Below are 27,184 nucleotides of genomic sequence, written 5' to 3' on the forward strand. Positions count from 1 at the left end.
AAATGTCCTTTTCTGAATTTCCGGTAACGCATATCTTTCAATGAAGTTATTTTTCTGTAGCATTTTGTAAGTTTTTGTTACTGATGGCATACTTTTTTCATTTCAAAATATTCTTATATGGGTAAATGAATTTTTTATAGTGCTGGGCGAAGGCTTCGAAACAAATTATGTAGAGGATGCGTTTCGCTCGTTACCTCTCCCATTGTGTGCGATATTCTTCTGTTATTGAGAGTTTGGTACATAACATCGTATTCTGTTTAGCAGATACGGTGTATAGAAGGCCTATAGAGGAATGGCTGAATTGTATAGGTTCAGTTGTATATTGGTATACTGCTAATTATAACTATTGCCTTTTCAAGATATTTCACTTACGTGATGCAATATTATGATGCGTATATGAACATTTGCAGCTCTAGCAGTTTTTTTAGGTTTCAAGATTGAATTAGGTTTATAGCTTTGGTTTTTTTAAGTTATACAATTTTGTTCCCATTAGTATATATTTCAGTTTATGTTGATTCTATTGCCAAACCTAGATTGTTCTACTTCATTTGATAATATGGAGCCTTACAGTGCCTTGCGTTCCATGTTCTCAAACCAAGTTGTTGAACTAGGGTTGCTGTTCAAAGTATGGTGCCTTACAGTGCCTCGAGTTTGTAAAAGTAAGGTGCAATGTATTGGTATTACGGTAGCATAACCGTAGTTCTGGTTATATTAACAATGGTGCACCAATAAGCCCCGTTAGCTAATAAAAATTAAACTCTGTATGTATGTACTGTAAAACTAAAACTTATTGCTTTTACCAGGAATTTGAGTTTACAACGCACTAGTTATAAACCAATTTTGAAGAACTCGGCTTCTGCAAACCGGTAAAATCTGCTCGAAAGCGAGTTAAAAAACCCGAGTTACTGTTTCCGAGTAAGCAATGATCCAACTCGAGTTTTTAAATATAACTCGGTTTTATCAACTCAGGTTGCAAACCCGGGACACTCTAATTTGCCTTAAATTCTATTTTTACAGTACATACATAAATAGTTTAATTTCTATTAGCTAACGGGTGCCTGTCGGTGTACCATTGTTAATATAACCATATCTACGGTTATGCTACCGTAATACCAGTATATTGCACCTTACTTTTACAAACTCAAGTTTGTAAATATAGCTGTAGTTGTAAACACAACTCGAGTTCATCAAAAACCCAGCCCGAGTTCTTTGAACAGCAACCCGAGTTCAACAACTCGGTTTGAGAACATAGAACGGTTTGAGAACATAGAGGCACTGTAAGGCTCTATAGGGTTTTTAATGAACTCGAGTTGTGTTTACATGTCGAGTTGTATTTACATATTTAGTTATATTTATTGTTTGTGTAAATAGCTTTAATACTATGAGTTAATTGCTTTGGCTGCTTTTGTTTTTCTGGATATAAAGTAGTGAAATCACCTTTTTTAAATTTGTATGTTTTTAATTTGGTACAGCTAAAAAGGTGTAAAAACTATGCCTGGAAAGAAAAAACAGCAGGAAGAAGAGCTTCCCATGCTCATGGGAAGACTGAGCACTAATATCAAAATTGGAATTGTAGGCTTGCCGAATGTGGGGTGAGTTGTGACTGATTCGCCGTTATCATTTCAAACTCACTTGGCTCATCAAATTTGTGAGGATTCAGTTGCTTTCCTACGTTGATCAGAGTACTCTTATAGTTAAAATTCTGCTTTTGCAAAAATGTGTTATCATATCGTATTAATTAGTTTATTAGTCATGCCCTTTTGGTGCTGCTGTTTATCAAGCTATTACGTTATGCGTTATACTAGCAAGTCAACATTCTTCAATGTGATGACCAAGTCTGCTGCTCCTGCTGAAAACTTCCCATTCTGTACTATTGATCCAAATGAGGCCCGAGTAGCAGTACCTGATGACAGGTGGAGATTCCTCTGTGACTATCACAAGCCAGCCAGGTGCAGTTAATGTTACTTGTGTTATATAACTCCTTTCAAGGTTGAAATAGGGAGGTCTGAGCGTATTTGTTAAATACAGTGCACCCTCGAGATACGATGTTAATTCGTTCCAGGGTTGGCATCGTATGGTGAAAAATTCGTATATCGGGGTATAAAGATCATTGTAATTATATAATGCAAACACCCCCTGGTAAAAATCGTCAATTTTTTTTATAAAATTGTGTACATATTGACAATTAGCAACAAAATAGTATGTTAACTTTAGTAATTATAGTTACCTACAGTAACTGTATTGTATTTAGTGTATTTTATTGGTTATGATCTGCAATAAAACTCAAAATTATAATGTGTGTACCAAATGTAGTACGTACGAAGTTCTTGCCTTCAAAAGGTACGCATAACACAAACTTTGAATTCACTTCAAGTAAGTTTAGCTTGCTAAGCCTACACTTAAAACTAAGTTTTAGTATGTATTTTGAACTATTTTACTGAATTTCAACTTTTTATTACGAAATTTTATCCTTCAGCAGTTCCTATCTTCACTTTCACTATAAACTTTAGCCTATCTGGTTGAAACCTTTTTCAACCTAAATCATAAAGGCCGAGCGATGCAGTTATAGAAAGCGGCCTCTCGCACACTTGACCATTTAATGGCTACCGAAAAGAAAAATAAAATTATATTTTCTATACTGGACGTACATACCTTTGGAGTAACGTGGCTTTAGCTGGTACATGTAGCGGGTAAAGCAGAGAGGAGGCAAAACGTATCAATGCTAATTATGGTGCTGTACACTTGAAAATAAATTTAAAACGTAATGAATTGGAATTTTTTAGCACACTAAAAGAAGTTGTCCATTCCTGTCCAATTTTTCTACGAAAAAATTGATGGTGCAATGCAGAAAATTGCTAGCTAGCGCTTGTAAAAGGATCCAGAGAATGTTGTACTGTAGTTTGTCTTGTATGAAATGTGCACAAGAATCAATGTAACCATACATACAAAGTTTGTACGTATTTATACCCTATGGGGGGACAGGGCTTTAGCAAGTTTCAGAAAGTAATGCGGATGCGTCAACTATCTTGAGTAGCTAGTTATATGAGTTAAATACATACGATGAATTGTATTCACATAGAAGATAACAAGCCCATATGCAAAGACATGGTTAAACAAGAAAATATAAAATCAAAAGGAAACAAATAAAATGAATAAAATATGAAAAACATGCCACACAAGAGATAAATAATATATATTATACATGCATTGTTTTAATGTACCAGTCCACATCAGTAAATTAAACACTTCTGCGAATGTGGGATTTTCTGTATCTTCTACATCCTCGCCTTTACTAAATGGTTGCTCCTTTTGAATGCTGATCGCGTGCATGACCTAGCTCATTCAAATCTTCAGTCGGAAGCTCTTTCTTGTGCTTGCTTTAATGGAGTTCTTGTTTTAATAATAATTGCAAATGCTGATTGGTTGCGATCATATTCCTTGACAATGTTAATAATACGGGTCCCTTCTTATTTACGACATCCAACTTTGTTGACATAGAAATCATTTTTCCTTCGTTTTGTAACGTTTGTATCTGTCTAAGATTCCATAGATAACGAATTAAATGTAGATAGTTGTAGTTATATATGTATGCTGACTTAAAAGTTAATAGTAAAAGCTATAATAGCGCTACAAATGAATATTTGCTCTCGCTTGTGTATTTTACACGAATATTTCCACGCGGACATGAGAGAAGTCGATCATCGTGTCTCTTCTAAACATTCTAAGAATGTTTTCTGCAAACTATATTTCGGTGTCTTTTTTATTTCGACGTGTGTTATGAGCACACCGACGGCCAAATATTAACTCGGGCGAAACTTTTTTCAAATTCGTATGGTGAAATAAAATTCGTATAGCGAGGTGAAGATATCACAATATTTGACTTCGTAAGGTAAAAAGATCTTATATCAGGGTAATCGTATCTCGAGGGTGCACTGTACAAAAGTCGCCAAGCGACCTCTTCAAAGTTCAAAAAATTACCAATGTATATTTGACAGCGGTATGGTGACCATAATTATGACAGCTTAGTTTCATTGCTGCAAGTCTGTGAAATCGAAGCTCTATGATTCGATTTTCACACCAAGTTATTGATGATGTGTGAGGATTTATTAAAACTGCTAGAAATGAGGTATTTTTGGTTAATGTTTAACACAAAATAAACATTGCTGATAAATATTTATATTGTGTTAAACATGCTGATAAATCTATTTATCAGCACAAGAACATATGTGAGCTGCTTTCCTAAAATTAAATGGCCTGTAACATCGTTTTGATATATCTATCCATGGCATGTGCATTAGTTTACTATTCTGACGTCATCACCCTATGAGCTAATCTTTTTTGTAAGTTTTGGTTTGCTATAGTTATGTATCAACAGTTTCGACTGGAGTTTTGAGAGTATATAAAGCCAATGGATATCTTTAGCTCAAAGAAAAAGCCTGTGACTGTTTGCTTTACCTTACCAGAGTCTAAAGTGTCACATTTCCTTTGAGTGGGTTAGTTGCTGCTAACTCCGTTATAAACTGCTTATTTACATGAATAAATATAGCAAAATATATGAGTTGCATGGTGAGTTGTAAGGATATATGAGTTGCATGGTGAGTTGTAAGAACATATGTGCGTTGCTTGGTGAGTTGTAACGACATATGTGCATTGCTTGGTGAGTTGTAAGGACATATGTGCGTTGCTTGGTGAGTTGTAAGGACATATGTGCGTTGCTTGGTGAGTTGTAAGAACATATGTGAGTTGCTTGGTGAGTTGTAAGGAAATATATAAGTTGCTTGGTGAGTTGTAAGAAAATACCAAGATCCAGTCTGTTACACTAACCATTTGTTCACTTAAAATAATTTCATGTGGTTTTTTATTTTACCATTTTTCACCATTTTACCATGTATCAAAAGTTAAAATTATAGTTTTAAATCGTTTTGCAGTTTCTTTCAATTCGTTTTTGTTTCATTTTGTTTTTGCTCTTTGTTAATGTTTTTTTATTGCAGCCGTACACGTGTGATTAAGGTTACTGCATAACACACATATGTCTACTGTCTTTAATAATCAAATAATTGATTTTAGAGTGGCTAGTAGCACGGTCTCTACTCTAGTTACAGATGCACGGGTAACCTTGTACATGTTGTAGCAAAGTACCAGCATACCTGAATGTGCTTGACATTGCTGGTCTTGTGAAAGGTGCCTCAGAAGGACAGGGACTAGGCAATGCCTTCCTGTCCCATATCAAGCAATGTGATGCTATCTTTCATATGTCTAGTGAGTAATTTCGTAGATTTTTACGGCACTGACTTCCAGTTTGCGACAGGCTAAATTATTTACAGTCCAGATTCAGTTTTTAATTGTTTTAGATCTCAAATACATTCGAGTTTGATCAAAAAATTTGACACTTTTTTGCTATTTAGATTTTAAATAACAATTTAAACTCGAACACCTTTAAGATGAGTTGCCTTATTATCATTAGTATTCAACCGCTGTATGCATGTTTCATTGTAGTATACATAATATTAACTGTAGTATATTTTATGTTTTGCGTAGTGTATTGTGTTATTTTTATCTTTCATTACGATAAAACACCCAAACTCTTTCAACAGGTTTTTATTTAAAAAAAATTTTTTTTAATACAGAACTCTGAGAACATGCGGCTGTCAAATGAGTTGCTATGGATACGACAATACATTCTCTGGCCTAGAATTCTCTATTAATAGAGGACTTATGACAAATTCATATACTATATATATTATCTAGTCTCTTGAACAAACAGTTTATTGTGAAAGTTAGTGTTAAATGGTTAAATAGTTTTTAGTTTGGCAATGGATAGAAGTTGTCTACTTTTGTGGTGATGGAAAAACCTGGTTCACAATTTGAATCATTTGTTTTTCAAACAGTCTTTTAATTCTAAAACAGATTGTGGTGGAACTTGTGAGGTCAGAATTGAGTCCATAGGAGGAGATGATTAAGTTAAACTAGGTTCATCTCTCCTTCCTCGTACCTTTTGTTTATTTCACCACTCATTTATTTTGCTTTCCATCTTTTCCTTCTCTGTTATCGCGCTCAAATTGTTCTGTTCCATTTGATATCCATCTCTGTACAGGTCTCTGCTCTACATTTTCTATGCCCTTTATGGCTTTCTTGTTTTGTCTCTTCCTTACCCTCTCACGTCACTCTCTCTCTCTCCTTCCTAGCTCTCAACTTTTCTCCTATTGCATCTTTTGTACCGGCTCTTCTCTATTCCATCTCCATCGTCCTCTCTTTTGCCTCTTTCCGTAGTCTCTACTTGTTTCCTACCATACGTTTCAATTTTACTCCTTTGCCTTTCTTGTATGTGTTCGCTAGCTAGACTTGATATTCAAGTCTTGTATGTGTTCGCTAGCTAGACTTGATATTCAAGTCTTGTATGTGTTCGCTAGCTAGACTTGATATTCAAGTTTTGTATGTGTTCGTTAGCTAGACTTGATATTCAAGGTCTTGTATGTGTTCGCTAGCTAGACTTGATATTCAAGGTATCAAATGTTTGTAAAGTGAATTGGTATTGATAAGAAGACATAGCCTGCTGTTATATTCCTCTTACGTCTGAATGTCTGTCACCCAAGTTGAGATTTCATTTAGTTTTAAGCTCTTGCAATCATTTGTCAAGAGAATCTATCTATATGTTCCATAAGACAAGCCAAAGAAAATAATGGTGTTGTCTTTACTCAGCATGATCCTGTAAATTGTATGTGTAAGTTTACTGTGTAACTATTTTCCTCAAATTGTTTGGTTTATGGTCAAAATAACCCTACATAGATTACAGTTATGCAACCTGTGTTACAAATCTATTTGAATGTTACCTTCATGTTTAAAAGCGCTCATTGATTGCATGCACTGATAACTCCTCATAGACCTCATCTTCAAAGTTGCTGTAGTTTCAAGTAGTTTTATTCCTTTCTCCATTCTCCAAATACTTTAACAAGCTTCTTTTTTTTAACTGAGAATCTATGGCTATCATTGCTGAGAGGTGTCTAGTAATCTATTGAGGATAAGGGCGTTTCTTTTTAAATTTCAAGTGTCATATGCCATGTATTTTTTTAGAATAGCAGTGTGGTGTAAGATTGTTTCGGTGATATTCTTGAGTGGCAGATTGGCTTTATTTGCTGCTATTGGTTATGTAAGCCCCATTTCTGAAACCTGCTAATACTTAAACAATTATTGCAATGCATTATGTAAGCAATGATTGACAGATTAGGGAAGCAACTCCATATTTTGTTGTAGCTCAAGTCAATTTTTGAAAGGTTTCTGCTCCTTGAAAAACATTATCAAATTTTTCAGTCATATCAATGTGAAATTTAGCTTATTCATTTATGTTTTAGTAAGGGTGCTGTGAGTGGGAATAAATGGGTTAAAAATTGTCTGCTGGTTATTGGCATTATTCACAATGTTTATTGGCATATAAAGGAGCATTCGAAGATGAAGATGTGACACATGTGGAGGGCGATGTGGACCCAGTAAGAGACCTGGATGTGATCTTCCACGAGTTGAGGGCCAAAGACTTGGAGCAGCTTAACAAGCGGCTTGAAGGACTCGTTAAGCAGAAGGACAGAGACAAGCAAACTAAGGCTGAATATGTGAGCATTGGAGTTCTCTACTTTGTCTTGCTTAGCCTTTACCTTGTTTAGCCTGCGTACCTCGTGTTTCTCATTAGCTTATACAACTTTATATTTGTACTGTTTAGCCTGTGTACCATGCTTTTAACTTGAGACTGCAGTCCTTAGATTCTTTAGATTTACTTGCGCATTACCTTTTTAACTTTTCTATCTGTGACTTGTAAGTAATTGGTTGTGCACTATGGTTTATTAGGCTAATCACGAAGAAACGTGTGTACAGTGTTGGGGTGGCTTGTAGGAATGCCTGGTGAAAGTAAAGGACTTGCTGGACACGCAGGCCAAGCCCGTTAGGTTTGGTAAATGGGACAATAAAGAGATAGAAATACTAAATGAACACCTGTTCATCACCTCAAAACCTATCATCTACCTGATAAACCTATCAGAGAAAGATTACATCAGAAAGAAAAACAAGTGGTAAATCATATTCTTGCCTCCAGTTGCTCGATGTGCCTTTGAACACTACTATCTGGCATGTCTACCATAAGCAGTGTTCCACTACTGTGTATATTATTAGAAATTGCGTTCATATCAACCATAAGCAGTGTTCCCCTACTGTGTATATTACTAGAAACTGTGTTCATATCAACCATAAGCAGTGTTCCACTATTGTGTATATTACTAGAAATTACATTCATATCAACCATAAGCAGTGTTCTACTACTTTGTATATTACTAGTACATATAATTGCGTTCATGTCAACTATAAGCAGTGTTCCACTACTATGTACATCGCCTTACTTAATGTTAAGATCGAATGAGATTCTCATACTTCTGTATGTACTTGAGCTGTCATCAACCATAATCTTCATCATAATCCTTTTATCCTGTTAAGAACTCGCTAGATGCGTATTTAATGAACTTAAATCACATTTGGTTGCTTGTCTCTGACAGTTATCTCCTAGTGCAGTCTTTTCTCTCAGGCTACTGAAGATCAAGCAGTGGATAGATGAGAATGACCCTCGAGGAGTCATCATACCCTGGAGTGCTGCCCTTGAGACTCAACTTGTCGATATGTCGCCGGAGGAAACGACTAGTTTTCTACAAGAAAAAAATGCTACCAGGTATTGTAAATGTCAATGTTAATAGATGGCAGCCGAGAAGCTGACAGCCTTGGATAGACTGGTTTAGTTTTTTTTTCAGCATTACTTGATTCAGGTTATTCTTTATTTTGTAGTGCTCTGGACAAGATAATTACCAATGGTTTCAAGGCACTGCACCTTGAATACTTCTTCACTGCAGGTTCAGATGAGGTAAAAGCTTGGACCATTAAGGTAAGAGCGGTGGTCCTCAACACTAACTCAGTTGCTATAACTCAACAATGACCTTCAAAGATGACCAGCCATAAAAATGTATGACAAGAGAAAACTCTAGTTTTATCTCACCCTTCTTGCTGTTGGAATCACTGGCCAGCGCTTCATGGCCATGAACTACTTCTGCCATTGACACAATTCATCACCATAGTACAACAAATTCACATTAATTTCCAACTCTAGCTTTTAACCTTGATGCATTGAAATGCAGTACAAACCTTTCATGAATATTCATAAAGCTTACAAAAGTCTATTTTGAAACATGTACATTTCCCTTTTGGCCGCTCTAACAGTATTTAGTCATATAAAAATGAATGACTCTTTTTGGTAAAGGCTTTTCTACATGTGGTCGATGTTAAACTTGAAAAATAGCGTGCTTTTTGGTATAGTCATAGAACTTAAGCAAACAAGTTTGATGAAGTGTGAGACGTATGCCATTTATCCTATAATATTAGATTATCAGGCTGGAGACTCTTTTTACTAGTCTCTAGTAACTAGAAAAATGAAGTTCTTATTCTGATATCAATAGTTCAATTTTAGCTAGAGCCAAGAAACAGCGAATATCATGTTGGTGTATAGAGTGAATGTCTAAAGAGTGTTGTTATGTCAATTTCTTTGCATCTTCTGGTCATAGTTGCTGCAATCATAATGCAGTTGTGTTTAAACGGCCGATAAATTGTTCATAGTAAATTTTAATTGCACCTTCAGGTAAAAACAGGTGATGAAGCTATTTTTATACAATTGAAAATTTTAAAGATGAAATCGTTTTTGCAACCAAATTGTTGGTGTGCTACTTGACTTTCATTATAGTAAATAAATTTTACAGGATTTATAAATATGTTGGGAAGCTACAAAATACATTTTAAATAGCTTGAAGCTGTAATTTGTTTGTTATTCATAAAAGCAAATTCTTGTTTCCTTAAAGGTTTACTTGCAACAAAATTCACATTACAGTTATTTGGTATCAAAAGATTCACCATGTCTTGCTCTGCTGTGTTGTAGGAGCAAAATATGTGGAAATGTGGTTACAAGCTCTTAAAAGCTTAAAAACGAACAGTTAATCGCCGCCATCACGAAAACGCCATAGGTTAGATTCAATGTTTTTTTCTGATGTACGTGTCAAAACAATTTGGTTATTGTTTTGACACGTAATGTTATCACGTGAATTGAAAGGCCAATAAAAGGCTCAATATAAAACATCTCGTAGCACTAGTTTATGACAAACACTTCGGGTTCTACCGAAAAGCCAGTATCTAATATAGATGCTCACTACTTTACAGTTTTTTTTTGGCCTGGTCTAATCGTCTAGTCATAATCTGATCATGTGACCCATACTTCCTGCCAAACCGCGCGAATAATTTCTGTAGCATTTTTCTACTATCACAGGTGACCAACAGGCTCGTCATGTTCATCAGAGGATGATATGCGTTCCTTCGAGCTAAGGTTAAAAAATTAAACAAATTTTCCCACGACCAAACGCAAGCGGAGCGAATGTTGGAGAGGTTTATGATAAATGCATGTGCACACAACTCACGAAAATTATTCATCAACAACGTCGCAAACCCTTGTACCGAAATCTCATCAACAAATTTACCCATTTTTCAGTTGAGTCGTTTAAAGGTTGACTTGCAACAAAATTCACATTACAGTTATTTGGTATCATAAGATTCACCATGTCATACTCTGTTGTGTTGTAGGTGCAAAATATATGGGAATGTGATTACAAGCTCTTAAAAGCTAAAAAACTAACAGTTAATCGCAGCCACACAAGACCGCCGTAGTTTGGATTCGCTTTCCAAAACGGCTCAAATGGGACGTAGTTGTTACAGGATGGTTTCTGTTTACACTTTCATGCAATCTCATTCGTCGAAATATTTTCACAAATATACTTCAGGCATTCAATAAAACCATGTCTATTGTTCTTACGCGTCTGTTTTATCGTCATTGTAATGCTGTCACTTTTAGCACTGATATCTTTTAACATACCGTAAAAAATCGTTAAATTTTTTAACCTTAGCTCAAAGTAGTGCATATCATTGTCTGATAATCATGACGAGTCTGTTGGTCACCTGTGATAATTGAAAAGTGCTGCAAAAATTATTTTCGAAGTATTGGGTCACATGATCAGATTACGACTTGACGATTAGTCCTAGTTGAAATAAAACTAAAGTAGCGAGCATCTATATTTGATACGGGGTCTTCGGTAAAACCCGAAGTGTTTGTCATAAACTAGTGCTACGATAAGTTTATATTGAGCTTTTTATTGGCCTTTCAATTCACAAAGAGAACATCACGTGACAAGACGATAACCAAACTGTAATGAATACGTCAGTTAAATAGATTCTAATCTACGGCAGCTTTTCGTTTTTGAGCTTTTAAGAGCTTGTAATCACATTTCCACGTATTTGGCACCTACAACACAACATGGTGAATCTTTTGATACCAAATAACTGTAATGTGAATTTTGTTGCAAGTCAACCTTTAAGTATAATAACGATACAAAACACATATAAGCCTATTTAAGTATGTTACCAAGTCTTTGTAAATTGTCGACAATATCTTAAAACTTATCTATCTGATCGGATTATACACAAATAGACAGATTAATTTGGCCGAAAATCGTTATTAAAACTTGCCAAGCCTTATTTTTATCCAAATTAAGACCGGCAAACGAAACGCCGAGCAACAGAGAATAGAACCATTAAGTCGTGCACATTTCACGAAAGAATAACGTGCACGTTTCACCAGTCTATAGCATTGTCGAATTGCCGAAGGTTTCTGTAATTAACGTAGAAGTACTGAAATATAATCGTTTCTTTTTTGCTGATTTCAAAATGACTGACATTTTGGACACTTTTGAGTACGTTGGTATTCTAACTGATGTCCCAAGCAGTGAAAGTAAAGAAAATGACGATGATATTTTTTCTAACGATTCTTATGAGATTATTACAATATTTAATTATAAGTTTTGATGACTATTGAAGTGTTATAGTCACACTAGCAACATCGATGATGGGCAATATGTTACTGTTATTATTTTTTCTAAATAGTTTTGTTAAATAGATTTTCTAAAAATCTATATAAAGATCACAACTACTTAATATTGTTAGCTATGAGGTTTTGAAATGTAAACAAAATTGTGCATTGGTTTTCTATTATTACTGTATTACTATATTAATAATATTGGTTATTCTAATAATATCAGTGCATTTTACTTCTAATATTGCATTTCTCCTATTGCAGGGAGAGAGATATAAACATACAATCTTTTCCTTTCATTATTGCTGTTTGTTGTACATAATAACACCCACACCCAGTACATTACAGCTGCCATTGCAGTTATCCTATTGCACTGCAGTGCCATTTGACTGCTAATATTGCATTTCTCAACCATCAGTACCCTTTCTTTTTTCCAATATCACTTTGGTCGTGGGCTGTATGACAGGGGAATTTCTAAACCAAATTGCGCATCATCGATGTTGTTAGTGTGACTATAACACTTCAATAGTCATCCAAACTTACAATTAAATATTGTAATAATCTCATAATATCTCATAATATCACTTTGGTCGTGGGCTGTATGACAGGGGAATTTCTAGACCAAATTGCCCATCATCGATAATGTTAGTGTGACTATAACACTTCAATAGTCATCCAAACTTACAATTAAATATTGTAATAATCTCATAATATCTCATAATATCACTTTGGTCGTGGGCTGTATGACAGGGGAATTTCTAGACCAAATTGCCCATCATCGATAATGTTAGTGTGACTATAACACTTCAATAGTCATCCAAACTTATAATTAAATATTGTAACTAGAGATTCCACTGTCATACAGCCCACGACCAAAGGGATATTGGAAAAAAAGAAAGTGTACTGATGGTTGAGAAATGCAATATTAGCAGTCAAATGGCACTGCAGTGCAATAGGATAACTGCGATGGTAGCTGTAATGTACTGGGTGTGGGTGTTATTATATATATACAACAAATAGCAATAATGAAAGGAAAAGATTATATGTTTATATCTCTCCCCTGCAATAGGAGAAATGCAATATTGGCCAATATTAGAAGTAAAATGCACTGATATTATTAGAATAACCAATATTATTAACATAGTAATAATATAAAACCAATGCACAATTTTGTTTACATTTCAAAACGTCATAGCTAACTATATCACGAAGTTGTGATATTTATATAGATTTTTAGAAATTCTGTACTACGTAGTCATTGTTCTGTAGTCATCCAAACTTATAATTAGTTATTGTAATAATCTCATAAAAACCGTTAGAAAAAATATCATCGTAATTTTCTTTACTTACACTGCGTTGGACATCAGTTAGAATACCAAAGTACTCCAAATTGTCTAAAATGTGAGTTGCTTTTAAATCGGCAAAAATGAAACGATTTCAGTACTCCTAACTTAATTACAGAAACCTTCGGCAATTCGACAACGCTATAGACTGGTGAAACGTGCACGTTATTTTTTTTCGTGAAATGCGCACGACTTAATCGTTTTATTTTCTGTCGCTCGGCGTTTTAATTTCTTTTAATTACTTTTAAATCGGCAAAAATGAAACGATTTCAGTACTCCTAACTTAATTACAGAAACCTTCGGCAATTCGACAATGCTATAGACTGGTGAAACGTGCACTTTATTTTTTTCGTGAAATGCGCACGACTTAATCGTTCTATTCTCTGTCGCTCGGCGTTTTAATTTCCGGTCCTAACTTTGATAAAAGTGAGGCTTAGCAAGTTTTAATAACAATTTTCAGCCAAATAAACCCGTCTATTTATGTATAATCCGATCAGATGGGTTAGTTTTAGGAATTTGCGGTAACCTTTCAAAGGCTTGGTAACATATTTAAATAGGTTTATATGCGTTTTGTATCATTATTATACTTGAACGAATTTACTGAAAAATAGTTAACTTTGTTGATAGGATTTCGTTACAAGGGTTTGGTGACGGCCGTTAACGGATGATTTTTCGGGAGTTGTGTGCACATGTGCATTTATCATAAATCTCCCAAACCAATCGCTTCGCTCGTGTTTGCTCGTGGGATAATCTCATAAGAATTGTTAAAAAAGTCATTTCTCAATCATTAGTACCCTTTCTTTTTCCAATATCACTTTGGTTGTTAGCTGTATGACATTGGAATTTCTAGTTATGGTGGGTTTTTAGATATCAGTGCTCAAGATGACAGCATTACAATGATGATGAAATAGACGCGTAAGGACAATAGACATGGTTTTATTGAATGCGAGAAGTATATTTGTGTAAATATTTCGACGAATGAGGTTGCATGAAAGTATAAATGGAAGCCATCTTGTTCAGCTATGTCCCAGTTGAGCCGTTCCGGAAAGATATTCTGATCTACGGCGTTTTCGTGATGGCTGCGATTAACTGTTCATTTTTGAACTTTTAAGAGCTTGTAATCACATTTTCACATATTTTACACCTACAACACGGCAGAGTAAGACATGGTGAATCTTTTGATATCAAATAACTGTAATGTGAATTTTGTTGCATGTAAATCTTTAAGCCATAATAAACAGACTTTGAGTAACAGTGTAGCCAAAGTTCTTACCAACTATCTGTCATCCTCAGGGTTTGAGCTGTGTTGCTAAGTCAAAGCTATCTGCACTTTAGGTGCCTTATTGCTATATTTGGTAGTAGTTCCCTATTGTATCTCTATTGATTGTACAAGAAATACTGATAGTTTTTTACTGATACCTAGTAAAATACTGGGAGAGAGACAATTTAATTTTTGGAATTATTGACTATTTACCATTTAAATATATATGGGCATTATTGTAGAGAGGCACAAAAGCACCGCAAGCTGCTGGTCGAATTCATACAGATTTTGAAAAGGGCTTCATTATGGCTGAAGTTATGAAATTTGTTGACTTCAAAGAAGCTGGCTCAGAGAATGCCACAAGGGTATGCCTTTTTACCATAACAGATTCGTGCCAAGCACTTGCAGTCCCTGGTCTGATGGACACCAAGTACTCCATATACAGACTTGTTTATCATGTATTGTCTAAATTACCTCATCAGACGACAACTCTTCATGTACAGGACAATGCAACTTGTCCACCAAAATACACTGCGTGCGGTTGTTTTGTTAAGATTTATGTTCTTTTACAGGCGGCAGGGAAGTATCTACAGAAGGGCCGTGAATATGTTGTGCAAGATGGGGATATTATATTTTTCAAGTTCAACACGGCTGGATTAAAAAAATGAGCAGTCATTTGGTGAATGAAGTCCTTAATTATATTTCTGTTGTATTCCTCTCTAAGGTGAATCATTTGCAGCATGGTAATTGGGGCTGAAGTCTTTAAAGTTGATAAGCAAACTGTTTTTTACTATATACCTGGCTGGATAAGTGTTATCCTATTTCTAATAATAAAATACCCATTTAAGAAGCACCCGTTAGGAAATACCTGTTCCCACTTCTAGCAATCGTCGTCTCTACTTTGAAGCCTTCTTTTAAAATTGGCTTAATATTAGCGCTTGGCTCTAAGCCTATTATCGCAAGCTTCAAAGACGTTCATAAATACAATATCAAACCTATGACGGTAACTGTTGTATTTATAGGACTGCAGATATAAGCATCACCACTTGGCCACAATATTCTAAGTATATGCTTGTGTCTGTCATTTGTAAAGTTTGTGGTATGTCATTTCCTGTATTTAATACGGAGCATAAGCTTAGAAGCATTTGCAATATTAGTATTCAAGTGTTATGGAGGTTCAAAGCAGTTGCAAACATTAAGAGCAATAGAATAAATAGGCCAGGTGAAATGTAATGTCGAGGTGTTATCATGTGGCACTAGTTAACCAAATCTGTAGCTTATACATGGGTCTTTTCTAAATCACCTGCTGACAATGTCAGTTTACACACCTTGACTCAGTTCACTCTAAATTCTATCACAATCATTAGATGCGCTGCTATTTTATGTGCCTATCATATACAGTCTATTTTGGTTACATAATGACACTGCTATGATGATTACTGAGGGAGGGCTACAGAACCTCCACAACTGATGCCGCCATATTTACTTTCAAGAATTAATCCGATCATAAATAAGTCTTGGTATTCGTAATATTATACTAGATAATAGGCAATTAGATGGAACATAAGTCAAGCCTAATATATGGACCTACTAAATATCTTAGAAATATTTTATGTATGCCGACTTGCTTCACACTCCATTAAACTTTATCTTTTAAGGGTTTTTTCTATCTTAGAAATACCTTCTTATATTTCACTTTCTTGTCAGAAGATATGTCATACGCAATGGTGAATATGGTATAAAAGATAGACAAAACAAGAAAGCTCACCATATGACTGCCTGAGTGTCTAAAAATGCTTTGTTAAAATAAAATGTGATAAAATATTTCGTAAATATGAAATAAGATATACATATATCTATAAGAAACTAGAAAGCTATTACTATGCTGGGTAGTTGTATACCCTGTTGTCAGCACCAAAGTCATCAGCTGATATACAGACCAAGCATGCCTAGATAAAATTACATAACAAGCATTGAACGGGTCTGACCAGCCAACGATCATATTGCACAAGTAACTTCTATAACTTCATGCTTATCAAATATAAATAACAAATTATAAAAAATATATACATATAAAGACATGAGCTAATAATTCTCTGAACTGTGAATTAGGAGGCATCAGCTAGAAGCATCTCGTTGAGCTCTCGTAACAGCACGGGCAAGATTGGCTTTGGCATTTCACAACGGCATCAGACAACTCCATCAGGCAAATCTCTTTCCCTAATCAACAAATGAAGGTCTTGGCACATCAGGTATAGGCAACGTTAGAATACGAATTACATAAACCTTCTGTGACAGGTGAGGGGCAGTCTTACAGGCAAGCATTAATGGAAGCACAGCAAGAGTAATATACATGGCATGACCACATTCCTATGACTACTTTAACAAATATTTTCATAGAAACTTATCAAATGCATATTTTAGCCGCTTGTGAGAAATAAGATGACCACACCTTCCTATGCATAACCATTAGCAACTTGTACCTCCAACAATTTTAATCTTAAGGGAGTCCACCTTGTTTACTATTCAAGGCCAATCACACCTAGTTTAATTAACTGAGTAGCTGAATGGGTCTCGTATGATTCTTCTATCGACAAGGCACTTGGTGAGAGCTAGGAAGTGGTAACAGGAAAAAACGAATTTATTGCCACCATTAATAATTTTGCATACTATTTCATTATGTATACCTTTGTGTCTGTCGGTGAGTGTTACATGAGCTTTTTCGCTCACCGCTGCTGGCCTTCAATGATTGTCTCAGTTCATTCGATTCCTCAGCGTCTCCTGGAAGGGAGATACGCTTCTGACTATGGGTGTGACGAATATTTACAGCTGCTCGTCGCAATTTACCCACAAAGCCTCCTGTGCTGCCGCTATTTGAAGATGAGACAACCGATTTGTCTGGATGCGGAGGCGGCACAATTGGCTTTTTGCTCTTGTGAAATACAGATGCTTGCTACAAGCAGACCAGACACATCAATAAGGATATAGATTGACTCCCAGGCGTAATACCGTATGAGTCAAGTTGTGTTAGTAAATAAACCAACTTACTAAACGCAACAAAAATATAGACTGCTAATCCTTATGACAAATTGCCAAAGAAATGCATTAAGTTTCTTGTCAATTCATTAACGTGATAAGGAGATAGAACCAGCAAATGACATGAAGGAATGCGTGACAAAAAATGGCAGATCATTTTTATTGTGAGAAGCAGTGTTATTATAGAATACAGCTGCCAGACAGCTCATCTTCCAGGTAAGCCAATCTTTTCATAAAGCGTGAATGACACAAAATTTATGAAACTTACCTTCTTGGTAATGACATTAACTATGTCTTGCGCCCTTATAAATATTCCACAGCCTTTAGGGCAGGTGAAATACCTCTTGCCATTTAGAGAGCCATCTAGTCCACCTTCAACTGAACAGAAACGAAAAACTAAGAACGTTTTACTAACAAAAATAGCCAACCGTTAGGTAAGAGCTGTGCAAAGACTTTGTGATATTCTTGTTTAATCTTACAATTCTTCATGTATTTGTGAAAAGAGTTAAGACAAAAATCATGACTCTGACGCGAAATGAGACGGTTATTAATAATGCCAATAATTATGCAATCATTGGCATTCATTATTGGCATAATGAATGCCAATAATGAATGTCAATAATTGCATAATTATTGACATTCATTATGCAATTATCACCAGATTGCATAATGAATGCCAACGGGTTGACATTCATTATGCAATTATCACCAGATTGCATAATGAAGGCCAACGGGTCGACATTCATTATGCAATTATCACCAGATTGCATAATGAAGGCCAACGGGTCGACATTCATTATGCAATTATCACCAGATTGCATAATGAATGCCAACGGGTTGACATTCATTATGCAATTATCACCAGATTGCATAATGAAGGCCAACGGGTTGACATTCATTATGCAATTATCACCAGATTGCATAATGAAGGCCAACGGGTTGACATTCATTATGCAATTATCACCAGATTGCATAATGAAGGCCAACGGGTTGACATTCATTATGCAATTATCACCAGATTGCATAAGGCCAACGGGTTGGCATTCATTATGCAATTATCATCAGATTGCATAATGAATGCCAATGGGTTGGCGTCACTTATTTGATGATCACGTTGAGTCACATTCAAAGAGATTATTTAAAATATCTAAGCATGCAAAATCGAATAGTATTGAGACAGAAAAACAACTGCCATAGAAATGTCCCTACCTTTATCTGCAAGTTGCAATCCGACAAAGAGCAACGTGGAGGCAAATCCATCAAGATGACCAATATATTGAACAGTACCACACTGGTTGCTGTTGGTAAGAATGCTGTCCTCTAGGGTTACAAGCATATTTTCCCTGAAAGATGAGCAATGGGATAATCTACAGGTAATATTGGGTATGATGGAATAATCTACAGGTAATATTGGGTATGATGGGATAATCTACAGGTAATATTGGGTATGATGGGATAATCTACAGGTAATATTTGGTATGATGGAACAATCTACAGGTAGTATTTGGTATGATGGGATAATCTATAGATACTATTTGGTATGAGATAATCTACAGGTAATATTTGGTATGAAGGGATAATCTATAGGCAATATTTGGTATGATGGGATAATCTATAGGCAATATTTGGTATGATGGGATAATCCATAGGTAATATTTGGTATGATGGGATAATCTATAGGCAATATTTGGTATGATGGGATAATCTATAGGTAATATTTGGTATGATGGGATAATCCATAGGTAATATTTGGTATGATGGGATAATCTATAGGTAATATTTGGTATAATGGGATAATCTATAGGTAATATTTGGTATGATGGGATAATCCATAGGTAATATTTGGTATGATGGGACAATCTTTAGGCAATATTTGGCATGTAGTATCCAGATGTACAGTGCACACATGACGCCCAGTCCACTCATAGTTGTTACGGGTTACTGTCGATGAATCGCAATAAAACAGAATAATTTACGCCAAACACCAGCTAGGATAGAAGGGGCCTATGGTGAATGCAGTGCCTAGTCTGGGATGCTAATGGATAATGAAAAAGCTTTAAAACTCGATAGTAAATATTATTGGTCGACCTAATAAATTGATGTATTCATTGATCATGTGCGATTATTTGAAAGTTACAATTTCTTCTACAAAGGTTGTCACTAGTCCATTATCATATATGCTCTGGAATTTGCGTACTATAGAGTTACCATTTTTAACCAGCTCGTGTCTGAGGATGAAAGGACAGTAAATTAATAGGTACATTAATATTACCTATCTACATTAATATAGGTATATTTATTAGCTAAACATGGCATAAATCTTGTACGTGCAGCGTTATAAACACGAACATTGGTAAAGTGACATTCTACCATAACATTTTATGAAAGCTTCGTTATCCTCCTGAATCACGCAGTAAGAAACGAACGTACTAAATGTCCATTTAATTGACAAATAGGTTCCTCTGCCTCCCATCACACACCGACTCCCATTCTAATAGCTTCGACGTTCTTACCCAGTGAGCCATTACCACTTCAAGAGAGACTCGATGAAATAATAGATGTATAGCACCTAGCTTGGTCTTGTGTGCCAATAAATATTTAAAAGGTAGGTTTGGCGTGTCTAATGTTTTGATTCACAAATAAAAGGCTGGTGAGTAATCATGAATCGGTAGGTTCATGTCCTTTTGATTGGCTCTCTTTAAATGTGAACTTGAAATAAAACTTGGTCATGTTTGAAATTTGGTAGTCATTATACAAAACATAAAGCAGACAAATTTGATTCGAATGGTTTTCAAGTTGAAAAGCTCAACAAAAACGAAATAAGACTAAACTTAGGAACACCCGTGCAGGTCTTCATCTGGCTGTTACGATTCAAGTCTCCACGAGTCTCTTGAGATGTTGAATAATATTGAATAACTTTTATTTAGATGAAGCTATTTAGTTGCTCATAAAATAAATTGTCAAGTTGAAGCAGGTAAATCACAGATAACTATGAGATTTTAAACTGTTGGTAAACAACAGAGTTAAAACTTTGCATTTTCTTGTAATTTCTAAGCTAAAAGCCACGAGTTATAAAACAAAAGGTAAAGGCCTTATCAGGTTGCAGTGAATTTCTACAAGAGAATAAACACATATCTAAGATTCATAACTTAAAAAAGCTTTCTTTACAGAGGAAACATTTCAAAAATTATTTATTGGGAAATTTAATTGGTTCACTGGTGCAGCAGTAGCCTCTGGTTAACAGCCCATGCATCGAGTGTAAATCAAGGTTTATTTGTACGGACTGAATGGAAGCATAGACACAACTATTTAGCCTGAGCAGTGATCGACTAGCACAATATATTCTGTTACTCCATATGATCAAGCTTTTTTTACCGATTCTTGGCGACGTCATTGGGTTTGTAACGTTTCAGCAATTACTCTAGGATTATCTTTCGAGCATTTTTAAAAGGGGATGTTCCTTCAGAAGATGCTAAGAATCAATAAAAGCATGCTTTGAACAAGAATTACAAAAGACATTTTGATTTTAATGGTCAGTTAAAAAACTTATTTCACCGAATTACTGTAACTAATCTTCCACATAAACCAAACTTCAGAGCCGACTTGTTATGAATACATTAAAGATCATACACATAAAATGTCTCAGTTATGCAACTAATCTGGACTGCTGGATGAGGCCAAGTCAATTGGAAACAATGTTGAGTGTTTTGACTTAAAAATAGCTTCAAACTGTCAGTTTCTGAATCATAAATAGCTACATGTGCTGTATATTAGGTATTTGGTGCAAACTTGAAATAATCACAGTAAAAAAGCTATTTCATAAATCAATTCTTGCGCATTACTATAGATAAGGAAAGGCAGAAGAGAAGATTCCAAGGATACGGTGTGTTTACAAATGAAATAATTTTGAGTAAAGGAGGCTGCCAAACAACAAGCAAAAGGCATTCTACAATGCTTTATCTACAAACACCATCCAATGAACTCACAGCTGCCATAAGTGAGAACTAATAATGCAAAAACAAACCTTATTATACATGTTCTATACAATAAACTATACATGTACTACACCACAAACTATAGATGTACTATACAATAAACTATACATGTTCTATACAATAAACTATACATGTACTACACCATAAACTATACATGTACTATACAATAAACTATACATGTACTATACCATAAACTATAGATGTACTATACAATAAACTATACATGTACTATACAATAAACTATACATGTATTATACCATGAGCTATACATGTACTATACAATAAACTATAGATGTACTATACAATAAACTATACATGTACTATACAATAAACTATACATGTACTATACCACAAACTATACATGTACTATACAATAAACTATACATGTACTATACCATAAACTATAGATGTACTATACAATAAACTATACATGTACTATACAATAAACTATACATGTATTATACCATGAGCTATACATGTACTATACAATAAACTATACATGTACTATACAATAAACTATACATGTACTATACAATAAACTATACATGTACTATACCACGAGCTATACATGTACTATACAATAAACTATACATGTACTATACAATAAACTATACATGTACTATACAATAAACTATACATGTACTATACAATAAACTATACATGTACTATACCATAAACTATAGATGTACTATACAATAAACTATACATGTACTATACCACGAGCTATACATGTACTATACCATAAACTATACATGTACTATACAATAAACTATACATGTACTATACCATAAACTATAGATGTACTATACAATAAACTATACATGTACTATACCATAAACTATACATGTACTATACAATAAACTATACATGTACTATACAATAAACTATACATGTACTATACAATAAACTATACATGTATTATACCATGAGCTATACATGTACTATACAATAAACTATACATGTACTATACAATAAACTATACATGTACTATACAATAAACTATACATGTACTATACCACGAGCTATACATGTACTATACAATAAACTATACATGTACTATACCATGAGCTATACATGTACTATACCATGAGCTATACATGTACTACACCATAAACTATACATGTACTATACCATAAACTATACATGTACTATACAATAAACTATACATGTACTATACCACGAGCTAAACATGTACTATACAATAAACTATACATGTACTATACCACGAGCTATACGTGTACTATACAATAAACTATACATGTACTATACCACAAGCTATAAATGTACTATACCACGAGCTATACATGTACTATACAATAAACTATACATGTACTATACCATAAGCTATACATGTTCTATACAATAAACTATACATGTACTATACCATGAGCTATACATGTACTATACCATGAGCTATACATGTACTATACCACAAGCTATACATGTACTATACCATGAGCTATACATGTACTATACCACGAGCTATACATGTACTATACCACGAGCTATACATGTACTATACCATGAGCTATACATGTACTATACAATAAACTATACATGTACTATACCATGAGCTATACATGTACTATACAATAAACTATACATGTACTATACCACGAGATATACATGTACTATATCATAAACTATACATGTAACACGCCATGACAGTTAAAACGCTTTCTATGCAAGCATCGGCAATGAGTGAATATGCCCCTTGGAACGCGCGTGTCACCTGGTAAATAGGGTGATGTGGTCATGGTTTAGGAGACGGGGGATATGAGCACCATTGCTGCCAGCGGCCAGCTGAGCCTCTCGGCAGGTCTGACAGGAAAGGGTTGAGCTAACTGATCCAACAGTTTTACTGCAATACAAAAGCATGTAAAACTGTTAGACACTCGAGTACCTTTCAATCAGCAACTTTTAGAAAATGTAACTCTCAAGGACAAACACGCACCAGTGATAAATCTACACTATGCCAATATTTCAGCCACTCTTGCAACTGTAGTTTGATAAGTTTTCTCAAAGCGCAAACACTTCATTTTATTCAATCTCGGTTACTCTTGTATTCGATCCTGAACACACTTTCATATCCAACAACCCCAAACAATGGCCTTGACATGGGAAAACAAGAAAGCGGTAGTGCTCTCAGATACCTGCGTGAAGATTGGTGGCATCGGTGCGGAGGCAAGACATCTGGGGCTGAGCCCTGCAGGAAGGCCACCTGACCATTTACTGAGCCATCATGGTTGTTGTGTTTACAGTAAGCCCTCTGCAATAGAGAGAGCTGACATGATTCTCCCCGACTCACATCAATGCGTCTAACCATTTCTTCTAACTAGAACTAGTGCTCTTGACCACAAATGAGCAGCGCTTCTCCAAGAAAACGCAGCATTGTAAGAGGGCGAATCACAGTATCAGCTGACAACAATTATAGTTTAAGATACAGCCTAGAAGTGCATGGCAAAACAATGACAGCGGCTGTAAAATAAAAGAGATATGTAGAAAATATTTCTACACATCCGACAGACCCTTTCTAGACTTGAACTCTGGAAACAAACAAGAGTTATAGCGATCTATCACTTGCAGACCCATAGATAAGATGAAACACTGGTGATACAAGAATTTCAGCATTAAATAAGCGCAAATTACTATTCCCATATTGTTATCGGACATGCAAAATTACTGCATTAATAAATAATTATCGGCGTAGTCAAATGTGAATGTTCCGCGTATGAGGAAAAACGCCTGCTTCCACTTAAATATGGATAGAATGGTGAGAGAATAAAAGTATTCCTAACATATGTCTTAGTACAATATTACAATAAACTTATATTTGTCTTTGAAAACAAAAGCTTAATATTTTAAAAACAAAAAATAAAACATTCACTGCATCAGCTAAACCGGACCCCAACAGCGACAGGAAACAAAGAGGCTCAGTCAATATTCACAGCAATAACTATCACCCAGATAGCACGGGCTGTGATAGTTTTGACAGTAATATATCTCAGGGCTGGTCATTCATACTGCATCGCTGTATCTCGGCGTTGATGCCACAATAGTTCGGTGAACGTCGATAATAACAATGTTCACACTATAACAAACCCATTCGCGTTTGCACCAGCCAACACTCCGTGACGTAGTGTTATCATTTTTCTTTTTAATTGTTTGCAAACAACCTCTTGGTTTTTGCATGCTCGAATCAAATATTAGTCCTGCAGCAACTATCAGAAACGGAAATAAATACACAAATCGAGAAATGGCGAATTGCTATCGCCAAAATGATTCACATTGTACAAACTGTCATCGATGCTCAACAAAATATCGAGAAAGTTTGACAGCTGCAAACTTTTCCGACGTATCCGCGTTGCTTCGCCGATGTTATCGGTCCCCTGTGCACATAGCCGACGATGAACGTCGGAAGGAGAATGCCGACATATGGTGATACAGTGTGAACCAGACTTTAGACCAATATGAGGGAGGCAAGTTTATGTGCCATGCCAATTGTCGGGTATCAATAACTACTAGCTAACTCTGTACTCGGTAGAGCTAACTCTGTACACCAACTATTCAAAATAAAGTAATATTTTGGATAGTTGGTGTGCTGTGTTTGAGGGTAGTTTACTCAATGTCTCTGGGTTGTGACATTTATATCATATTTATTTGTAGGTGATGGAGATTGCAGGAGTTTGCTGTAGTAAGTTATAGAAAGGCAATTCTTGTGGGCCAAGTGCAGTCTGGCAATGTCATCAAATGGCCCATTATAACAGTACTTCATTGGAGAGACAAACCACACGGGCTTGCTTGTAAACAAGGATAAAAGAATAGAACGCGTATCAGATATGCCCTCCGTGCAACCTTGTAGCTAGTTTGTCAAGTGAAGCGTATTTAATCGCTGTCTTCCTCGATCATTCAAGTCGACTCTGCAGGAGGATTGCCTCCTGTCTTCCAGGCCAGGCGGTGGCAAAACTGATACTCAACACTTAATCCAACTTTAAACCATAACTGTCACGTACAACTTTTATCGTAGATTCTAGGTAAATCAGCCACGCTGATTCCGATTTTGTACTCAAAATAAAGATTGGTCCACTAACCTTCAAAGTCATTTAGGCTGTTTTAAAGCGTTTCAATATCTGTTTTGAAAACAACACAACCGGCATTACAAGCTCCGCCCATAAATATGTGACGAAAACTAGCTTTTTCAGGAACGGAAGTTAGGAATGTTTAGTCCGATTTAGAATAATAGAGATGGGTGTCTTAAAACCCATTATTATCTAAATCCAGCATGTAAAATAATCGCAGTCTTTTATGAAAGGTATATAAACTATTAAAATTGCTCGTAGCTTGTTACATGATGTTTAAATAGGCTGAACGCCGAGAAAAATGAGCTCAAAAAGCGCGGTTTTATCACAAGCTAGCGTTGTTATCGCCCTTTTTTAAATATGCAATGTTAAATAGCTTATCTACCTTTCAGAAACGACAGATTATTTTTAAGGCTGAATTTAGATATTAATGGATTTTAAAACACCCATCTCTATTATTCTAAATCGGTCTAAACATCCCTACATAATTTCTTTTCCTAAAAAGCTAGGTTACGTCACGTATTTATGGGTGAAGCTTGTTGTGCCGATCGTGTTGTTTTCGAGACCGATATTAAAACGCTGTAAAAAAAGCCTTCATTACTCTGAAAGTTAGTGGACTAATCTTTATTTTGAGTACAAAATCGGAATCAATGTGTCTGATTTACCTAGTAAATACGATAAAAGTTGTACGTGACAGTTATGGTTTAATGAATAGGTAAATGCTAAGGAAGAACAGGCATTTAGAGTGATGTTCCAAGATTCATCAAAGGCATTGATAAGACAGTGCTGTCTTGCAAAGCCTTGCTCAAGGCTTTCCAATGTTATGCGCTTGGGCAGACAAAAATGACGAATATTGCTTACCAAATCTCGAACTTCCCTTTGAAGCTTTTCAATGGTGGCCCGTGCAGCATCCAGCTCTTCTGTGAGTTTGTTGTTGAGAAGAACGGCTGAAAGTAGCCAAAATATGTATTTACGAGGAGGTGATATTTTCTAAAGTAAATTGCGAAATAATACAGAACAGAGGGCACTATAATAGTTCACTAGACAAAGCAAACAAAAATACACTCAGTTTTTAGACCTTACTAAAGACAACCTAAAACGAGTGCTTGCCACCCCCAGGAACAACCATTTACCCCTATCACTTGGGCACTTTTCAATTTATTACCCCTATCACATTGACAAGCCAGATTGGCTTGAGCCATTGAGAGTGCCAAGTGAGAAGAAAACTGTTTGTAGTGAAGTGTAATCTGGTGCACCCCCAAGTGGATGCACCATAATGGTTGTCCCATATAAAAAGTAAAGTAACAGGAAAGAACTATATATATATATATATATATATATATCTATGATATAGCAAAGAGCTATATTCCTCGGTAGTATACCAAAGAATTATATCCCTCTGTGGTATAGCAAAGAGAGCCATATCCTTCTATGGTATAGAAAAGAACTATATCCCTCTGTGGTATAGCAAAGAACTACAGCCCTCTATGGTATAGAAAAGAACTATATCCCTCTGTGGTATAGCAAAGAAACATATC

At 35.4% G+C, this 27,184-nt stretch overlaps 2 protein-coding genes across 3 annotated transcripts in view; one reads left to right on the top strand and one right to left on the bottom strand.

Moving 5' to 3' along the window:
• On the top strand, positions 1-15,389 carry LOC137386058 (obg-like ATPase 1). Of its 2 annotated transcripts, none has more exons than XM_068072719.1 (10): positions 1-66; positions 1,473-1,592; positions 1,806-1,949; positions 5,132-5,259; positions 7,435-7,604; positions 7,882-8,057; positions 8,564-8,704; positions 8,818-8,914; positions 14,779-14,901; positions 15,109-15,389. In XM_068072719.1, exons 2-10 carry the CDS (start codon positions 1,492-1,494, stop codon positions 15,202-15,204), a joined length of 1,176 nt encoding a protein of 391 aa, XP_067928820.1. In that variant the 5' UTR covers positions 1-66; positions 1,473-1,491; the 3' UTR covers positions 15,205-15,389. The 2 variants fall into 2 exon arrangements, with proteins under 2 accessions (XP_067928820.1, XP_067928821.1); XM_068072720.1 differs by having other exon boundaries at positions 24-121.
• Positions 15,390-16,196: 807 nt separating this feature from the next.
• LOC137386092 (CAP-Gly domain-containing linker protein 4-like) overlaps positions 16,197-27,184 on the bottom strand; it is a 29,022-nt gene continuing 18,034 nt past the window's right edge. The window contains exons 6-12 of the mRNA XM_068072773.1: positions 26,508-26,593; positions 23,721-23,836; positions 23,300-23,428; positions 18,782-18,915; positions 17,841-17,950; positions 17,224-17,489; positions 16,197-16,756 (exon numbers count right to left, since the gene is read on the bottom strand). Of these exons, the coding sequence (XP_067928874.1) occupies positions 16,726-16,756; positions 17,224-17,489; positions 17,841-17,950; positions 18,782-18,915; positions 23,300-23,428; positions 23,721-23,836; positions 26,508-26,593 (872 nt within the window). The 3' untranslated portion in view covers positions 16,197-16,725. The remainder of the gene's footprint in view (positions 16,757-17,223; positions 17,490-17,840; positions 17,951-18,781; positions 18,916-23,299; positions 23,429-23,720; positions 23,837-26,507; positions 26,594-27,184) is intronic.

Source organism: Watersipora subatra, chromosome 1, assembly GCF_963576615.1.
Source record: "Watersipora subatra chromosome 1, tzWatSuba1.1, whole genome shotgun sequence".
NCBI classification, from domain to species: Eukaryota; Metazoa; Bryozoa; class Gymnolaemata; order Cheilostomatida; family Watersiporidae; genus Watersipora; species Watersipora subatra.

Coding starts and splice junctions, on each gene's coding strand:
- LOC137386058 (XM_068072719.1), top strand. CDS start 1,492: ATGCCTGGAAAGAAAAAACAGCAGGAAGAAGAGCTTCCCATGCTCATG. Junction 1,950..5,131: donor GACTATCACAAGCCAGCCAG/GTGCAGTTAATG, acceptor TACATGTTGTAG/CAAAGTACCAGCATACCTGA. Junction 7,605..7,881: donor AGCAAACTAAGGCTGAATAT/GTGAGCATTGGA, acceptor GGTGGCTTGTAG/GAATGCCTGGTGAAAGTAAA.